Genomic DNA, 18,385 nt, shown 5'->3' with positions numbered 1-18,385 from the left:
TGAGGCGGCGCGCCGCGGGCGACAGCGGCTGCGGCGTGGCGTGCGGCGGTGGCGACGGGGCGTCGTCGTCGTCGTCCGACTCGACGTAGCGGTAGCGCGAGAAGCCCGGCACCGAGAAGGCGAAACCTAGCAGGGCGCCGTGCGAGAACCACGGGCCTAGGTAGGTGAGGTTGCGACGCACGCACCAGCGGGCGGCTCGCGCCGGCGTGAACGGGAGGCGCAGGTAGACGTCGGCGGGCCCGTTGAGAAGGCTGGTGGACGGCACCGAGATCGAGGACGGGCCCCATGTGACGTCTGAGATGGGCGGGGCAGGAGAGGCGTTGGGGAAGCAGACTTGGTGCCCGTGCACCGGGTCGCGGATGAGGAGCGACATGGCGATGGCGTTTTAGGTTGGGGGAGGGGAGGGGAGAGGAGAGGGACAAAGGGCGGCGCGTTCCCAAGGAGGGTTTGAACTCGGCCACGTTGATCCGTTCTGCACGGGCGGGGGATTGGCATGTAATGGGACCTTGCAAAGCGGAGTAAATACAATTATGGGTTTGTAATTATATATGTAATTAGCGTATGACAATGTGTACATTACAGCGAGGGAAATTACAGACGACGCGTCATGTCAGCAGGTGTGGCATCGCATGCTGCCCGTTACAGACGAATGCACAACTGCAGCTCCACGTGATACGAGCAGCCCCGCCATCACTCTGCCTCCCTCTGCCTCCCTCCAACCCCTTTTTTACCGAATACGTACATACATGGTCGACTCACTCCCCCTCGCGTAATCGCAACCCATTCTTCACCACCCCCCCCCCCCCCCCTCCGCCGACATGGACCCCACCACGCTCCACGAATGGCTCCCGCGCGTGCAGCGCAACCTCTCGCGCTGCCAGGCCGATTATATCACGGCGGCGCGCCGCCTCATGTACATGGTCAAGGCCGTCGACCTCACGCTTGAGTCGCTCTACACCGGCCCTGCGCTCGAGCGCGCCGTCTGGCGCTACGAGGCCCTGTGGTACCCGTTGCTCGCTGCCGTGGCCCAGCATCCATCCAAGCAGCACCCGGAGCTCCACTGGGTGCACCACGCCTTCGCCACAAAGGTCGACGAGATCCGCTCCAAAAACTTCTCCCGCGGCGGCTTGTGGCTCTCCATGGAGGACCTGGTCCCCCCGCTGGACATCGCGTGGGTGTGGTATGTCCACCGCATCAACCCCACGGCGTACGCGGCCGACCTGGCGCAGTATGCGCGCGAAGGGCACGCCCCCACCGTCGTCTTCATGCGCGACGCCGCCGCCACCACGCTGGACACCGCCTTCAAGTTCAGCAACGGCGAGGACGCGCAGAGCAAGCCCACCCGCCGCCTCTGGGACATCGTGTACCCGTTTGAATCGTTCATGCCCAAGTATCTCCTTTCGCACTCGTACGAGCAGGAGCTGCTCACCAAGCGCCAGCACATCACCAGCTATACGAACGAGATCAATCGCGCCGCCTTCCGCTCCGTCCTCAACTACGACCTGGTGCACGCCGCACGCCTCCAGAAGGCCTTTGTCTACCAGATTGTCGACGAGCACCAACCGGAAAACGCTGAAATCTTCGAGACCACGCCGTACCTGGACCGCGCATACCACCGCTACCTCCAGTTTCTGCTTCTGCACGACCGCGCCCCGGGCACGTTCCTGGTGCCGATGAACGACATCAACATCATGTGGCACATGCATCTAGCGGCCACGCGCGAGTACCAGCACGACACCCACGTGCTCATCGGGCGCGCGCTGGAGCACGACTCCATCGCCGTCGAGGGCATGCGCAAGAAGTCGGTCGACGAGATGGAGGCCAAGATCGCCGCCACCGCCGATGGGCCCACAGAGCTCAGCGAGATGGAGGACGAGGAGCGCGCCGACCTGCTCGACAAGCGTCGTAGGGGCGTCGCCGTTCGCGAGACAAAGGTTCTCTGGGAGGCCCTGTACGGTGCGAAGCCCAGGTATGACCTCCCGGACACGTGCTATCGCGGCGAGCCGCCCGGGGAGCGGGGCGGGTTCTATGAGATGTTTGAGAAGGTCAACGGCACTACGAAGGACATTTCCTGGCATGAGACCCTGCTCCGCATGCTGCTGGCTATGATGGTTTTTGCAGCCGGCTGCATGGTGTTGGCGTGGTCGTTTTGGAGGACGATGCGCACACATGGCATGTTTTTGGTCGGCCTTCCGGCGGGGCTGTGCGTCATGGGGCTTGGCGTCTACATCTTCCTCGCCATTCCTATCAGCCGCCCGCTGTCCTCGACGTCTAGGTACTGGCTGGAGAAGTCGTACAAGCAGATGCACAATCCGTTGCCACCATATTTAATCTCGACGAGCAAAAAGTCCTTATAGATAGAGTGTTGATTGTAGGGCTGTCAGAACGGCTAGTTTGGGAACGAGGATGGCGGTCACTCAGGACGCTGCCTCAGCCTGGGCGTTTTGAGTGATGGGCGTTCTCGGCGCGTCTGTCGCAGGTTACTCATCCCGCCGTGCATTTTCGTCTGCAGTGGATATAGATAGACTGTTATCAGGGGTGCTTTTGACAATTATACTTACGAACCTCTCACTTGCTTCTAAACTAGACTGAACTAGGCAGCGTTTATTTGTATGTAAAACGGTATGAACACCATGTACACCTGCGTCAAGAGTGAATAACCGAGCAATTCGGCTGCGATACATAATGTGACACAATCCATGAAAACTCAACATGTTAAACTCAAACGAAACGCCCACACACCAGCGGCAACTCTTGTCCTTGTACACGGATCCCCCATCATCCCACTCTCAAGAAGCCCGAGGCCATGAGCTTCTGGATTTTCCCGGCGACATCCGGGTCGCGCATCGCCTTGGCGGCAAACTTGGGGTCCTCTTGCATCTGTTTGAGAAGTGTATTCATCTGCGGGTCTTGAAGAATCTGCTGAATTTCGGGGTCCTGCATCGCCTGGTCCATTTGCGCTTGGTCGACCTCACCAGAGCTTTGCTGCTCCTGGATCTTCATCTGGGTCTTCATTAGTCCCTGGCGCAGTTCTCTGTTGTTAGGAGCGAGCTTGAGGCCCTTTTCGTAGATGGTGAGACACTTGTGATATTCCTTCATGTAAAAGTGAACGTTTCCCTTGCGAATGTATGCCTTGACAAAATCTGGATCAATATCGAGACAGCGATCGCAATCCTTCATGGCCATAGGCAGTTCACCAAGCTTCATGTAGGCAGCGGCGCGGTTTGAATATGGAGCGGCATCCTTCGGGTTACGCCTGATGGCGTCTGTATACTTTGCAATGCTCTCGGGAAACTTGCCAGCCTTGAAAAGCTCATTCCCCTCCGCCCGGACCTGCTTGGACAGCTCTGGGTCAACGTAGGCCTCCTCAATCTTCCTCGTGCGAGTCCTCTCTGCTTCCCTTAAGGTGCGTGTGACCTTTGGATCTGAAAATTCGAGAAGGCTCTTTTCAAAGGACTTGATGGCGTTATCATAGTCGTCCATCTTGAGATATGCGTTGCCCATGCGACCGTACGCGCGGGCAATGATCTTGAAATCAGTCCTGAGTTGGCGCTCGGAATTATCGGCAATGGCCTTCTTGCAGTCGTCGATGGAGCCCTGGATGTCACCGCTCTCCAGTTTAGCGGCCGCACGGTTGGTGAGGAAGGACATGTTGTCCGGGTCAATCTCAATGGCTTTTGAATACGCGTCAATGGCAGCGGCAAAGTCGCGCTTCTTGTACGCAGCCGTGCCGCGGTCCTTCTCGGCGAGGGAGTCGCGCTTCTTCTTCTCCTCCGGGGTGAGGTTCTCCGGCTCGGGCTCTGGCGCGGGCGGGGCTGCCGGCTCCGCGGGTGGGGCTTCCCTCGATGCTGCCTGCGGCGCGGCGTCGGACATGGTGGCGTCCTCGACGACGGTCTCGGACGCGGTGGAGCCGGGCATGGCGGTGGACTGCTGGGAAAGGGCGGTGAAGAGCTTTAGGACGCGAGGATCGGCGATGTGCTTGGACAGGGCGGTCGGGTCGGACTTGAGATCGTCAAGGACGGGTTTGAAGGACGGGTCTGCGAGGAGGGCGGCCGTCTCGGGGTTCTTGCCTAGCTTTTCCCATAGCTCGGGGCCGAAGAGAGGATTCATGGTTGCGGGGGAGTGATGGCAGGCGCGGCGTTGCAGGTAGACGGAAGAGGTGTCTGGAGCAACGTTGGTCTGGAGATGGTGCGGAACGCCCGGCGCAACGTCGTTTGAGGGGAGTGGAGACGTATATATCTTATATTATAAGGCGGCCACGGTCGATGCGTTTGCGATGGATCAATCTAGAGCACCTTGATCATACTTATGCCGCATGTTTCCTCGTGTCCCACGTGTCCAATTTGAAATTACATTTTGTGAATTCAAATTTGTAGTTACACAAGGGCAACACCTCAATGCAAAATCTCAAAAAGTCGACAAGTCCCACAACGCCTCCTCACCTCACCGTCCGGTCGGGGAAGGGGTCGCACCGCCCCCGCCAGAATCCCCGCCGTCATCGCCTGCCGCACCTCGCCATCGCCATGCCTCCCGCCTTCCTCCCCACCGTGCCCCCGACCTTCCTCCCCCGCCATGGCCTCCCCCACCGCCAAGCCCTGCCCTCCTGCTCCCGCGCCCGCTCCCCAGCACCCCGCATGACCGTGGCCCCCCCATGCGTCGACGGCTCCTTCTGGCGCCTCTCCGATGACGAGCGCCGCCGCGCCATGACCCTCCCCGACACCGCCAACTTCCACGCGAAGTACCGCGCCTTTGACGACTCCGACGTCTCCGAGTACAACCTCGACCAAATCGTCTACCGCGCGAAGAACGGCGGCTTGCTCGAAGTCGAGCACGACATGGACGCCTTGCGAAAGTTCGACCCGGCCCAGTGGCGCGAGCTCTTTGACAGGCGATCCGGTAGAACAGTGTGGCCGTACGGCTCGGGGGTGTGGAGCAAGAAGGAATGGGTCCTCCCAAACTTGCCGGACGAAGACGTCGTGAGTATGTTTGAGGGCAACAGCAATCTCTTCTGGGCGGAGAGGTTTGGCGCCCAGCTGGGCATGTCCGACTTGTGGGTCAAACAGTGCGGGAACAGCCACACGGGCTCGTTCAAGGATCTCGGGATGACGGTGTTGGTGAGCCAGGTGAACAACATGATCAAGAACGGCGCCGACATCAAGGCCGTGGGCTGTGCTAGTACGGGCGACACCAGCGCCGCCTTGGGCGCATATTGCGCCGCCGCGGGTATCCCGAGCATCGTCTTCCTGCCCGCCGACAAGATCAGCACCGCGCAGCTCGTCCAGCCCATCGCCAACGGCAGCCTCGTCCTCAGCCTTGACACCGACTTTGACGGATGCATGAAACTCATCCAAGAGGTTGTGGACGAGTACCCGATCTACCTTGCAAACTCCATGAACAGTCTCCGCCTCGAGGGGCAGAAGACCGTCAGCATCGAGATTGCACAGCAGTTCGACTGGAACGTGCCTGATTGGATTGTCGTCCCGGGCGGCAACTTAGGCAATGTGTACGCGTTTTACAAGGGATTTGCCATGATGAAGGAGCTTGGTTTGACCGACAAGCTCCCGCGCATGGCCGTCGCCCAGGCCGAGAATGCAAACCCGTTGTATCTCAGTTACCTCAACGACTTCAACGACTTCAACCCGGTCGTCGCCAAGCAGACGTATGCCTCGGCCATCCAAATTGGCGATCCGGTTTCCATCCACCGCGCCATCCGCGCGCTTCGCGCCACCAACGGCGTCGTCGAGCAAGCCAGCGAGGAGGAGATCATGGACGTCGCTGCACGCGCCGATCGCACGGGCATGTTCAACTGCCCGCATACGGGCGTCGCGCTGGCGGCCCTGGAAAAGCTGAGACAAAAGAATGTCATCAGCGCCGATGAGCGCGTCGTCGTCGTTTCCACAGCTCATGGCCTCAAGTTTACAGATAGCAAGGTCGCGTACCATGAGAAAAAGCTGGACAATTGTAGATCGCAGTATGCTAACGATGTTAAGCGCGTCGAGCCGAAGGTAGGGAGCATCATCGACTCTATCCGTGCGCGTATTGAGATCTAGATTCGTGTAAACGTCATTGACTGCCTGCCTGCTACATTTTTGGGAAATTCACTTGCCAGTGCTTCAGTCTCGCCTTCACACACCTCCGTCGCAACCAGGCGGTGTGATGAAAAGTGGCTGCTCGAAAGGCACCGCTACTCGCCGTCCGCACAGTACGTCGTTCTATTGCTGAAATCGAGAAGAAGAAGGCAGTCAATACTCATGATTTATACCGTGCTATCGTAAACGGTATCTTCTGCTTGCAAAAAAAAACAAAAAACAAACAAACAACAGAGAGACAAGATTAAGCTCAAGGATCTTCCCACCTTCGCCTCGGCGCGCTTCCGGATCCCTCCTCAAGTAGTGCACCTTATAGAATTCCTCGCTCTGCGAGAACAGCTGCTTGCCGAGCCGAATCGGAAAGCAGCTGCGGGCGCAGAGCGAGGAATACGATAAGGTGTACTACTTGAGGAGGGATCCGGAAGCTTCACGATCCCTTCCCCGCTCGGCGATTTCTTCCGCCCGAATGAATTACATCCACAGTGGCGGACACGCTGCATCTGCACATGGCACAAGCTACTTCTCGTGCGGTCGCTTCCGGATAGTATCACCAACGTGCCATCGAGGAGGTGTACATGGAGCGATAACGCAGCAAGGCTGAAGTGTCCTTCTTGCAAACGGGCGTTGGCGATGTCGCTTCGGCTGTTGGTAGCCTGTTCATACCAACTATTAGTTCCAGTTGAGGCTTCTTCAACGATGCGGACAAAGAGCAAAGGTGAAGAACTTCCTACAAACAAATATAACTTGTGTGCTGGCCGTAGATGCGAGCCCCGCCGTGCTTTATACGTCCATTTTTCCGCTCCGGACCACGAATAACTCAGGGAGACCAGCGAGAGACAGCAGTAAACAGACTGCCAATATCTAATATGTTCCAAACAACCTTACCATCTCATATCGCGCACAACTTTCCCGTCACACGCTTGTTTCCTCGAGTTAAATTTCAACTCCTCCACATAAACTTGGAAAGTAAAAGTGGCATGTACATTCTCTCTACAACGCAGGTAGATGTCGTTTCTTGATCTTGCGTGCTGCCCTTTCGCTAGCTCTAAACTGGAGAGCCGGCAGCGAAATCTCCAATGCAATCTTGCCAAACTCAATACGAATCACCGCAACGTTCTTCGGAACCGTGAGCGCCCGGTCCTTCTCGGTGACCACTATGATGGTATTCGCAGTCTCCGCGACGAGAATTCCCTTAATGCCTACGAGCCCCGGATCGCGCGACCTCACCACGTGGACAGGCGCTCCATGCAGGTCCATGCGCAGCACGCGGTCGCCGTAGTTGGTCACGTTTTCATCCTTGATCAGCTTGGATGCGTAGTCCGTCCACAGCTGCATAAGAGGGACGTATAGCTCGTACTTCTGCTCCGCCTTGGGGATGACGACTTTCCCAGCGGCCGCGCGTCCCTTTTTGCGCGATTTGAGCTTCGTATCAGTTTTTTTGACTTTGCTGTCGCTGTCCAACAGCAGAGCGCGGTTTCTCACTCGAGCGTTCAGCGCGTCCTCAGCGGGTATGTTGGCGCCGCGGGGGAATGGCAAGATGGAACCCAGCGATACAGACGAGGGTCGCGCGTTAGTACCGCCGAGTCGCTGAGGCAGCGGCTCGTAGAGACCTACACTAGCCCGTTGTTCCTGGGCCATCCGGCTGAAGTGGGGAGTCGAAGTGGGGATAAACGGCGGAGGCAATTGGGAATGCTGCACTGGCCGCCGGCGTCGTACTTGGCGGCAGGGCGAAGGCAACACTCCGGCACAGTGAAGGTGTGAGAGTTGCAGATAATCGTTTTCCAGAATTTGCTTTTCCGCGACTCTTTTTCTGATTACATGCTCAATCATGCGATAAAGTATATCGATATACTCTCCAGGTATGATCGCGACCACAAGGTCGGTCGTGGAACTGGTTTTCTAGATTTCTGTAGCGCATACGAAGAAAATGAGCTTTTACCCACTGGCGAAGGCGGAGATGGTCCTCGTCCTGGCACTGTTCAGAGTTTGTGTTGAAAAAGGGCGCTGCATCCTCCTTCAACTAGCCCAAACATGCATTGTTACAGAAGCTTCGATACGCGTCTTGCAAATGCCGCATGCCGCCTCCGCGCTGAGAAACACGAGGAATCGTCCGCCTCATCGAAAATAGATAGAATCTTTTTATTCGCTGCATCTCTAACTCTCCGACACCCGTACTGGCATCCATGACTTCTAAAAGCCTCGAAAAAGCAGACTATACGGCAACCAATAAATTACAAAGCCGGGGAAGACTGGGCGAAGCCGGTAGCGACTTCGGGGCCGGCAGCGACAATGACATCACCATCAGTGTCGAGCTTGCCAGCGGCGGCGCCAGAGTCCTTGTCGGCGGCGACACCAACGGCAACGTTGCCGGAGGCCTGAACGCCGGTGCCGTTGCCGAGGAATACGTTGAGGTCGGCAGGGATGGGCGTGGCTTGAACCACGGGGGATGGCGTCGGCGAGGGGTGGACCTTAGTGGCAGTGACTGCTCCGATAATGGTAACGATGGCGAAAATCTTGGACATCATTTTTTTGGTTTGGTTAGGGAGGAAGAGGATGGGTGAAGTGGTTAGGATTAGAAGATGCTGGATGAGGTGAGGAGAAGAAGCTGACGACTGCAAAGACTATCATGTTACTTAAACGCTTCGAGATTCCTTCATTCTCTCGTGCTTTTCCCTCGCGGTGAGGAAGAGGCAACGTCTGCCCCGGCGTTTGTACATTTAGCTCTATTGGGCCACTAACAACCTGTCAGGAGGTCTTCCCCATTGCGAATGAATCGGGTCCCTCAATGTATCCAACGTTCAAGGGAAATAGATGGAGTGATTCTTTCCAGCCCCCATGCTTTCGGGCCATTTCTCTCTATTCACACGGTAACTGCATCGATATGTCGTACATCTCCGTGGTCCAAGCAGTTCAGCAAAAGTGCGAATTGCTCTTTGTGTCCTTGGGCGGACTAACTCGAACTACGAAAAGCTTTCACCTACAGCGGTCGTCTTTTCTCTTGGCGACAATTCTAGTCCGAATTGCGTACCCCTATCGAACATTCGGCGGCGACCTGCAGCAATGAATCGCGCGAATGTCGTAGGAGACAAGCATGATAGATACTGTAATCCATAAAAAGGAAAAGTAACGCACAGGGCCTGATGTATATTTAATGAATTTAGGGCCATTTGCGGATCTTGGGGTGACAGGTGCGGCTTTTGATGCCCCTGGGGAGGTGAAGTTCTAGCCCTGGGGGTGTTTTGGGGGCGACTACCCCAATTGAGGTGGCATTGAAGGGCGACGTTCCTCATTCATCCAATTCCGAGGGTGACGTCGCCCTAAGAAAACGACATGTTGAAACATGCCGATCTTTGTCTGCGAAGGAGTACACGTAGTTGCTTAACTCAAAAGCGGTTCAAACACAACAGGAATGCTTGAATGGCCTGTTCGGCGTTCAGTGACAAAAGGCAAGAAGCTCCCAGCGCAAGTCGGACGAGGAAAATTCGGGACTTCTGCTACAACATGCAGTAGTTTGAGCAATAGTACTGTGCTACAGTGCGTATTACGGTAGATGAATTTAGAATAGCGCCACCACCCGTATTCCCTTGTTTTTGACACGCGTACGGTATTTGCGGCTATGAAACTCATGCGCCAATTTCACTTTCCTACACCAGAAGAGCCCCTCCAAGTTGGGAGAGTGTCAGAGTAAGAACTTGGGAGGGAAGGTATACTTTGCACGGAAGAGCAGGAGTGAAGGCCTTCTTGTCGTCATCCAACAGCAGTCGAGTCGCAGATTTAATGACCTTCCCGGTCGAGTTTCAAACTGCAAGGAAAATGAAGCGTTGTTGTTTACAATATTTCTAGAAGGAAAAGCAAAAAATTGTTCTATTCTTGCGTGTGCGTCGTCCATTCCTGAATGAGCTCAAAATAAAGACTTAGTTTTCAGGGGTGATATGTCCATGTCGTATCATATCTTGAATGGTCTCTTTGACGATAGCGGCTGCGTCTCTAAATTCCATATCAAGATCTTGAATTATTTTCGCGTTGGTAGGCACTGGTGAATTTCCAAGTTGGTTCCGTGTGAACACACCAGCTTCACCACCGGGGACGACATAACTCATCGTCTTTATGACAGACGTCATGACCTTTGAGACTAAACTTCTCGTTGGCGGTTGGAAACCTGCTTCAACCAAGAGATCTACAAGCTCGCGGTGTGAGACAAGCCTATCGCAACAACATATGTAACGGCCTGAGGCGGTGTCTGACTCCATCGCCCGTATGTGAGCTTCAGATACATCACGGACATCAACAAAAGTAAAGGATAGGTCAACGACACCATAGAACTTCCCTTCAACAGTGTTGGCGATAATAGTCATTGTCTCATTCATGGGCTTGATTAGAGACGGTCCGATAACTCCGACCGGGTTGATCACGACGAGCTTCATCTCGGGGGCAGTTTCTTCTACGAATTTCCATGCTGCTCGTTCCGCCATAGCCTTCGAGTGATAGTAGGCAAGACTGTCTACAGTCGAGGTGGTGTTCCAATCACCCTCATCAAAGACCTTGTTTTTCTCCCCGTGATCAGTGACAGCCGCAAACGAGGACGTGAGCACAACCTTCTTCACCAAAGCCTTATGACAAGCCTTCAAAAAGCATAGCGTACCATTCACCGCTGGATCGATGAGATCCTTTTGTGGGTCCTTGGCGTTCAGGAAGTACGGACTCGCGATATGCATTGCATAATCGCAATCGGCAACCGCCTCATCAAACGACCCGGGCACCAATAGGTCGGCCTCGAAAATCTTGAGCGCACCCGGATATCCGTCGAGCGCGGTGAGATGCTGGGTCTTCTCCGGGACATTCTTGCGCACGGTGCCGTGGACGGTATACCCGCGGTGCAAAAGGTCGCAGGCGACTTGGGCACCGATGAAGCCGCTGACGCCGCTGACAGCGACTTTGGTGTCAATGGACATGGTGACGGCGGAAAGCTCGGTGCGTGGAGAGGGAGGGGGATGCTGAGAGGACGTGTGAGGGAGGCCGCAGAGTGGGGATCCGGGATAGCGGAACGGGAAGCGAGAATGAAAGATGGGAAATCGATGCGGGGTGGGAAAAGTTGGAATCCGGCGACACGATAAAAAGTCTTGAATTTGCGGGTGTCGCTGATAAATTAGTACAGGCCGTGTGGCGGCAGAAATTTGGTATATTGATTTTCGGTCTCGGTTTTTCCGGAGCGTGCTTTGGTTGTCGGCATCCTCAAACCGGCGTGCTGTCGAGGCTATTGTTGAGGCCAATGGGGTTATGTTGATAAAGATGATTGTTTCTTTCGAGGCCTGCCACCCAGTACTCATTTTCCTCCTCCCTCCCATTGCTCGTCTTCAACGCCAACTAATTCCAGCACCGCAAGATATTACCGTATATCCTACGTCGTTTCTTTCGCTACCGCCCAGCCTACCTTCATGACCTGACTAGTTTTATGTCTCTGTATTCTCCTGTCTCCCACCCCACATCGAAATGCCACTTGTTGAGGAAACTGAGGTGGGCAAATCAAGATATCTCTAAAGTGGATCATAATGAACTGTCCAGAGGTCGTGCTGATAATGAGGTATGTTTTTAGAGTGCACGAATGAATGCGTTCCACATCTGAACTTACAGCCGTCCGTCGACGAACTCTTACTGTATTCTTCAGTCCTTATGACGGAGCCCAGAGTGTTTCGCAGCCGCCTCGCTTTCGCGCTCGCATCATACTGCACAGTACGTCGACATACATATCGCATCGTTTTGCTGAGCTACTACTGTAGATTGCTTAACAACAGCAACGGTTTCGCACTGCACAATGAAAAATGTTCTGATATGATCCATATAAGAAGGACCGTGCCCCTACATTTCGCTCATTCAAAAGACGATGGATTTGCTGTTCTCACGCAGGCATGCTTCTTCATTTTCGCTAACAATTGTTCTCTTTTATGGGCCCTTCTTCTATTCAACTTCGCACCATTACCCCTCTGAAGTATTTGTTCGCAGAACAATAGACCAGTATCATATAGAAAAAAAGTTGTGTTGCACGATGGTAAAATGTTGGTCACCATAGCTGCAGCTGTCACCTCTTTCGACATGTAAACATTTGATTCGTGCTTTCCCTTAGCAGAACTGATGGGACATTTAGAAACCAATGCGTTTTGGACGTGGTCAGGCGTACAACTTGCAATTTGACCTTCCTTCAGTACTGTAGATGGTTCTCTGTAAACAAAAACTGTTTGAAGTGTTCATCTCATGATGAGAGTTGGTTATCCTTGGTAATGGGCCCTATAAGAAACATCTTCCGATGCATCCCCATGTTGAAGCGCATATTTTCGTTTGTGTTTTTTAATGATAAAATAATTCTTCGCTTGTACGTATATTACGTACAAGTACAGGGGGGGGTTGCTCAATAGTGCCAACTTTAGTAGTGCTTCCCTCTATATAGTGCTATGGCTCCCCCTCTGGCACAGGTTATCATAAGCTCACACGTGTATCATCCGGCATGGTTCAGTACTCAAAGGATGAAGTTATTTAGTTGTGTTATACAGGCTTTGTTGTGTTTGTGTTAGCAGTGTGCTTCGTCTGTCGTCGAAAGGGGGCCTTGTGCTTCGCGTGCACTGCTCTCTGTACGATCAGGGAGCGGGATTGGCGCGCGGGGAAAAGGAGAGAAAGGATAGTATGAGAAGGGAAGTAGAGGGGGGGTGAGTGATCCGGCGTTGCGCCTTCAGGGGTGAGAACGGGCTCCGGCTTGTGCCTTCGCAGACTAGAGTAGCGTAGAGTTGCTTGCTCGAGTTGTTTATTGTTCTGTCTCGGCGTGGGGAGCTCGGACGTGGGCGTAGTACATATAGGTCCATGTAAGCTTGCCGTCTGCGGGGACGGTAAGCTTACAGCCCATGTTCTGTAAGCACGCGGGATATCAATACCCAAAAAGGTGCATGCACCTTTTTGTGCGGTGTTATCATATCAAATTCGCCGTACAGTATATATGCGCGTGCGCGACACTCCCTCCCATGGGCGTCGGACCTTCCGTAGTTGACACGAGATGGCGCCACAGCGGAAGCGGAAGCGCAGGGGGGGTCGACGCCGTAGTCTGCGGGAGCACGAACAAGCGCCACACCAGCAAGTATCCCGCGCACAGGCGTCCCCTGCACAATCATCCCACGTTTCTACGCCTCGCGTCTCACCACCGCGCGTCTCATCTCCTCGCGTCGTGTCGCCTCGCGTCGTGCCGCCTCTCGTCGTGACATTATACGACCCGTTCGTTCGCGCTCCGTCTGTATCGCTGTCGGACAGGTATTCATGGCTACAGTCGACGCCTTCGCTTTCGTCGCGGTCTTCGTTATCTTCGCGCGCTGTGTCTCCGGGACCTCCGCCGTCGCGAGCTTCATCATCATCCCGCGCCTTCTCATCTCGAAGTGCTGCGTCCCGCGCAGCATCGCTGCGCGGTGACGCGCCTTCGACCCCGCTGAGCGAGGCTTCCACGGCAGTTAAGGCGGCGGAACCTCTACCCAGGATTGAGCTGCGGGACGGCTCTCCTGTGGTACAGAGTGCCCCGCCTGGGGTTGCAAAACCGACTGCCGTGTATGAGGCGGCGGGGAGATGGTTGGTAGAGGCCATGGTGGTGGGTGAAGGAGAAGCCGGCAGTGGCGGGGCCAGGGGGATGCCGGGCGTGCCGTATGCGAGTGCGCAGGGCACCGCCCCGATGGAGGCGTTCCACGCCGTGGAGTTGGACGCTAGAATCTTCGAAGGGGTTGGTGAAGGTGAGCTAACTTTGCAGACGTACCCATTGCTGGGGTCGCGGGCTGCAGAGCGAAGCCAACCCTGGCCGCCGTGCGTCGTGCCAGCCCGACGTAGGGCTGCGTCAAGGCAGCTTCGGGAGGAGGAGGTTGCCAGGCACGTCCTAGAGATCCTGCGGCGGAACCGGGGCGTGGTGGTCCGGGTTTCTGGCATTGGCGCACGTGAGGGAGTGGCTTGGCGCTCGTCGAGCCGACAACACCTCCCGGGGCAGCCAAGGTGCAATTCCGGAACGCACGACTGTGTGAAGGCGGCCGTGATAAACGCTGCGTTCGCCTGCCGTGGTCTCGTGGCAGCGGAAGCGTTGGAGCAAGTGCTAAAGAAGGAGTCACGGATATTACACAACTTCAGGGAGCTAGGAGTACTCTTTCAAAGGGCGCATGAATCGGTGACTGGCTGTCGCGTGGTGCGTGACGAGGAGGTTCAGAAGGCCATCCAGGGCGGCGAAAGGATAGCGCCCTTTCGTGTACTTGCAGCCAGGCGCACAGGGGTCTTCATCGTGCGGATTCTGGAAGAGAAGCGGGTGGATCACGCCCTCGTGGTGGATGCTTACAATGGGGTCATCATTGATTCCGAGGAACGAACGGCACTTGTGCTCTCAGCTGACAATCTTGCTAGATGTGGAGGTGACGGTGCGAAGAAGCTACGAGTGGTAGAGGTACGAGAGATAAGGGGTAGGAAGGGGAAATAAAGCGAGCTGCTACGGAGGAGAGCGAATGGCGTTTAGACTTAGTTGCGAATGATCCACTGCTCAGGGTGAATCGAGAGCATGCCCGTAGATACAGCGGCTTGTAGAGCAGCTTGAGACATCGACTTGGTCAGGCCGTCGGCGATGTTACTCGAGCTACGAATAAACCCAATGTCTGAAATAACCTTGTCGCGGAAACCTTCTCGCGCAGCTGCGATATCCAACATCGTGCGCTTCTCTGACGTCCTAGAACCCTTCGAAATCACATCAAAGAGGGACTTAGAATCAGTGAGCAGCTGGACCGGGATGCGACGGCCATAGATCTCGCCGAGCTCAGAGGCGAGAGTGGCAGCGATGTCGAACAGGTCACTGAAGGCGATGACCTCTCCAGCCATGGCAGAGCGGACAACCCGTTTAGACTTGTACGACTTGAAGCTGATCGGTACGGAGCGGCCGTGTCCATCAGCAAGGAAGCAGATATGGCCAAGCTGCGTGGACAGGTCGTGGTTGTTGGCGAAGGAGGCGTCGGCGAAGCCGATGACGCGAAGGGACTCTTGATCGAGGGTGGCGATCTTGAGAGAGACGCGGTGGTCCGTGGCGTATCTTGTCGCTCTGTTGAGGCGGCGGACAATCGCGGGCTGCTCGGCAAGGAAGCGGTCCTCAGTGACCTGTGCAAGTTGAGAGATCTCAAACTGGCAGTCCGGGCGGGTGTTGGCGAGCCACGCAAGTCTCATGCGCATCGACCGGAACTCTGAGAAGGACGCGTCGAGATGGAGCCGCTCCAGTTTCTGCAGATAGAAGTGCTGGTTCTGTTCCAGGCTTCCATCTTTGCCGCGCGCAAGCGAGAAACCAGAGAAGGTGCAAGGGATATGCTCGTCCTCGCCCATCTGGAAGCGCTCGCTGGTCTTCTTTGCCAGTTGACGGAAGCCAGGAGAGCCGGCGCGTAGCAAGTCGTCAACGTATCCGCCGCTAAGGCCCATGAGGCGACCATTTGACATGATCTTGTAGAGAGCCGGGTCAGACCGAAACGGGGTCATGCCAAGGTCATGTCTATGGTGCTCGTCTAGGGTCTTGTGCCAGAGGTCTCCGGAGTCACAGAGGCCGTACAGGGGTTTGAGCAGCTTTAGACACTGTTCGGGTTGTAGCTCGAACTCAGGGACGGGCTTGGTGATGAAAAGCTCTCTAGAAAGCGGTTCGGCGGACTGGAGGTATGCTTGGCGGACATCAGAAGACCAGATGTCGAAGCCGTGAATCGAAGCGAGGGCAAGTAGGAGGCGAATGGATTGGGGCTGTAGCGTGGCCGCACTGTGGACCATGAGGGCCTTCATGCGGTCGCGATGTCCACCTATTACGTACCGCGCCTTGAACTTGACTTGACCGTCTTCTGCGGACTTGATGGCAAGCACAAAGCGACCTGGTAGTACGTTGCCGTCGGGAGGAACCTCTTCTCGAAGGATGACGCTAAATGTCCCGCGGTCGAGTAGCTCGCGAATCTCATCACGTTTCGCTTGGGACATGTCCGAAGAAGTTGCTCGGGGTCCTTTGGATGAATGACTTCGGTTAAGTGAACGCAGTCATCGTCATCACCCGGAGACGAGAAGTGCGAAAGGCCACGATGAAGGTCGGCAAAGAAGGAGTGGGCGCCATCCATTGGGGCGATATAGCGCTTGACTTGGGCGACATTGAAGGGGCGAGCCGCACCGATCTTGACATCCTGTATGTATACAAGTTTCTTGCTGGCGTCCATCCCGAGTACCGTAAAGGGACCGAGCCATTCGCCAATGCGGTGATTGACGATTTTCTCGCGCCAGACTAGGACTTGATCGCCAGGGTCATAAGCGCGGTTTGCAGCAAGTGGCACAGAATGTCGCAAACCTCGTGCAACGCGTATCTTAGCCATGATGCGCTGCATCTCAGTGCGGGCAGCGTGAACCATCGCGGCACGTTCCCCAAGAGTATCTCGGGGTTGAGGCGTTTCCGAGGCAGTGTAGACGCGAGGTAGTTCTCCGAAGACGAGGGACGATGGGACGAGGCCTTCTGGTCCCAGAGTGTCGTTCATGGCCTTGATAGCCATCTGAAGGAGGAGCGTCTTGTCCACGTTCGGATATACGAGCACCATCTTGCGGAAGGTGGTACGGACTGGTTCATGATACCGTTCCCCGATTCCAAGGCTTGAATGCGCTTCTATTCCCGTGCCTTGAACTTCTACGTTTGCTCTTGCGGCAAGGGAGACGAAAGGCTCGCTTTTGCCGAGGTTGCTGCCTTGGTCGACCAGTATCCGATTGGGAAGACCGGTGTAGATCGAGGCCCAACAGCGAAGCAGGGTGTCCCAGATTGCCTTGGTGCTAATATTGGGGAGGAAGCGGGCTGCTGAGAAGCGGGTCGACTCGTCAACGATATGCAAGATGGGCATGGAGTCGATGTACATGATATCCATCATGATCCTCTCGTTGAAGCGGGCGTTTTCGGTACCAAAGGAAAGGCGGAAGCGGGTAGGCCCAGGCTTGATTCGTTGGCAGGGATCACAGCGCTTCGATATATCCCGAAGGATATGGAGCGTCTCTGGCGTCGCATCGTCAGGGCGGGCCTTTCTTAGCAAGTTGAAGAGCTTAGTGGCGGATGGGTGAAAGAACTGGCTGTGCAACTTGTTGAGCTGTGCCTTTGTGAAGTAGTTCCGTGTTCCACAGTCAAAAGGGACGTAGACGTGCCGGCTCGGCGAGCGGACAAGGGGTATGAACCATTCATCGACATAGGTCATACGCCCGTCTTCTAGTTCGTTTGCCGATCGTCGAGCCAGTCGGTTGAAGACTGTATCGGCGACGAGCTTCTCTCGGTCCAAGACATCCATGCCCAGCAAAGGTGGGATGTTTGCCTGGACGATGTCAAACTCGATAAGGATGGGTTTGACACCCGGCGGAGTGGCGAGGGGCAGGGAGATTCGTCCAAGAGACTGGAAGGATTCGTCCCCAAAGCGGAAGCGGTGTACAGAGCTGCAGATGTTGCGGCGGTGCATTCCAGCAGCCGCCAGGAGTCGGTTAAGCTCTTGCTTGCCGACAACCGACTTGGGGGCACCTATATCAACGCAGAACCCGAGAGGCCGTCGTGAAGAGCATTCACGTTGGAGATCAGCCGCGAAGATCTTTGTGCAGTCGATGTCAACGACCGGGAGTTTGCGGCGAGGAGTCGCAGTCCTATGTTGATAGGACGATCGGTTTGGGCGATGAGGATTAGCGACTTGTCCACATCGCCTTAGCGAAAATCCGCAGAGAGCATCTGCTCTGATACGCTAGCGGATACCACGTTGGTGACCACATCACCGTCGAACTCGTCGGTGTAATACGGGGCATGGTCACTAACGTCACGAGCATAGTACAAGGCGTCGTCCAGCTCCTTTGCCGCAGCGTTGTCTCCCTCCGTCCCAGGAGGAGCGGAACCCTCATGAGGTTCTTGTTCTCCCTCCATTCCGAGAATGTAGTCTCGGATTATGTGGACGTGAGATTCACCCTTGCGGAGTCGGCTGCGCGCGCTGGCAGCAATTGCCCCTGCGTGGCATCGATGGCCGGGCAGCCAAGGAGCGGCACACTTGAAACATTCCTTGCGACGGCGCGCCTCGTCGAACGTGCGCCCATGGCGGACCTCATTGCGGTCCGGAGGCGTGCGAGACGATGGCGGGAATCGGGGCCGATCGGGACGGCCCGGCGGGCGGTTAGACATCCGGTTCCGAACGTCACGGGGATTGCGGCCGTAGCGTTGGAAGAAGACATCAGCGGCTTGTTCCTCGTCCATCTCCGTGCTGTGTGTGGGATACGCGGGCGGG

At 55.7% G+C, this 18,385-nt stretch overlaps 6 protein-coding genes; 3 read left to right on the top strand and 3 right to left on the bottom strand.

Moving 5' to 3' along the window:
- Nucleotides 1–818: 818 nt before the first annotated feature.
- On the top strand, nucleotides 819–2,569 carry CHC_T00002244001 (hypothetical protein). XM_005713196.1 is given in 2 exon segments: nucleotides 819–2,357; nucleotides 2,358–2,569. The coding sequence occupies 1 exon segment, from the start codon at nucleotides 819–821 to the stop codon at nucleotides 2,355–2,357; it is 1,539 nt and encodes a 512-aa protein (XP_005713253.1). The 3' UTR covers nucleotides 2,358–2,569.
- A 3-nt stretch (nucleotides 2,570–2,572) lies between these two features.
- On the bottom strand, nucleotides 2,573–4,110 carry CHC_T00002243001 (hypothetical protein). XM_005713195.1 is given in 2 exon segments: nucleotides 2,573–2,778; nucleotides 2,779–4,110. 1 exon segment carries the CDS (start codon nucleotides 4,108–4,110, stop codon nucleotides 2,779–2,781), a length of 1,332 nt encoding a protein of 443 aa, XP_005713252.1. The 3' UTR covers nucleotides 2,573–2,778.
- A 593-nt stretch (nucleotides 4,111–4,703) lies between these two features.
- Nucleotides 4,704–6,097, top strand: CHC_T00009376001 (threonine synthase). XM_005713194.1 is given in 2 exon segments: nucleotides 4,704–6,050; nucleotides 6,051–6,097. The coding sequence occupies 1 exon segment, from the start codon at nucleotides 4,704–4,706 to the stop codon at nucleotides 6,048–6,050; it is 1,347 nt and encodes a 448-aa protein (XP_005713251.1). The 3' UTR covers nucleotides 6,051–6,097.
- A 622-nt stretch (nucleotides 6,098–6,719) lies between these two features.
- Nucleotides 6,720–6,905, top strand: CHC_T00002242001 (hypothetical protein). The gene has a single exon (XM_005713193.1). The coding sequence runs from the start codon at nucleotides 6,720–6,722 to the stop codon at nucleotides 6,903–6,905; it is 186 nt and encodes a 61-aa protein (XP_005713250.1).
- A 174-nt stretch (nucleotides 6,906–7,079) lies between these two features.
- Nucleotides 7,080–7,919, bottom strand: CHC_T00002241001 (hypothetical protein). Its single transcript, XM_005713192.1, has one exon. It carries the CDS (start codon nucleotides 7,917–7,919, stop codon nucleotides 7,080–7,082), a length of 840 nt encoding a protein of 279 aa, XP_005713249.1.
- A 1,973-nt stretch (nucleotides 7,920–9,892) lies between these two features.
- On the bottom strand, nucleotides 9,893–11,416 carry CHC_T00009538001 (NAD-dependent epimerase/dehydratase). XM_005713191.1 is given in 2 exon segments: nucleotides 9,893–10,003; nucleotides 10,004–11,416. 1 exon segment carries the CDS (start codon nucleotides 11,414–11,416, stop codon nucleotides 10,004–10,006), a length of 1,413 nt encoding a protein of 470 aa, XP_005713248.1. The 3' UTR covers nucleotides 9,893–10,003.
- Nucleotides 11,417–18,385: the final 6,969 nt, after the last annotated feature.

This window comes from Chondrus crispus, genomic scaffold, assembly GCF_000350225.1.
Source record: "Chondrus crispus Stackhouse genomic scaffold, scaffold_131, whole genome shotgun sequence".
Lineage (NCBI taxonomy): Eukaryota > Rhodophyta > Florideophyceae > Gigartinales > Gigartinaceae > Chondrus > Chondrus crispus.
The sequence above is the reverse complement of the archived record's forward strand: the minus strand, read 5'-3'. Positions and strand labels throughout refer to the sequence as shown.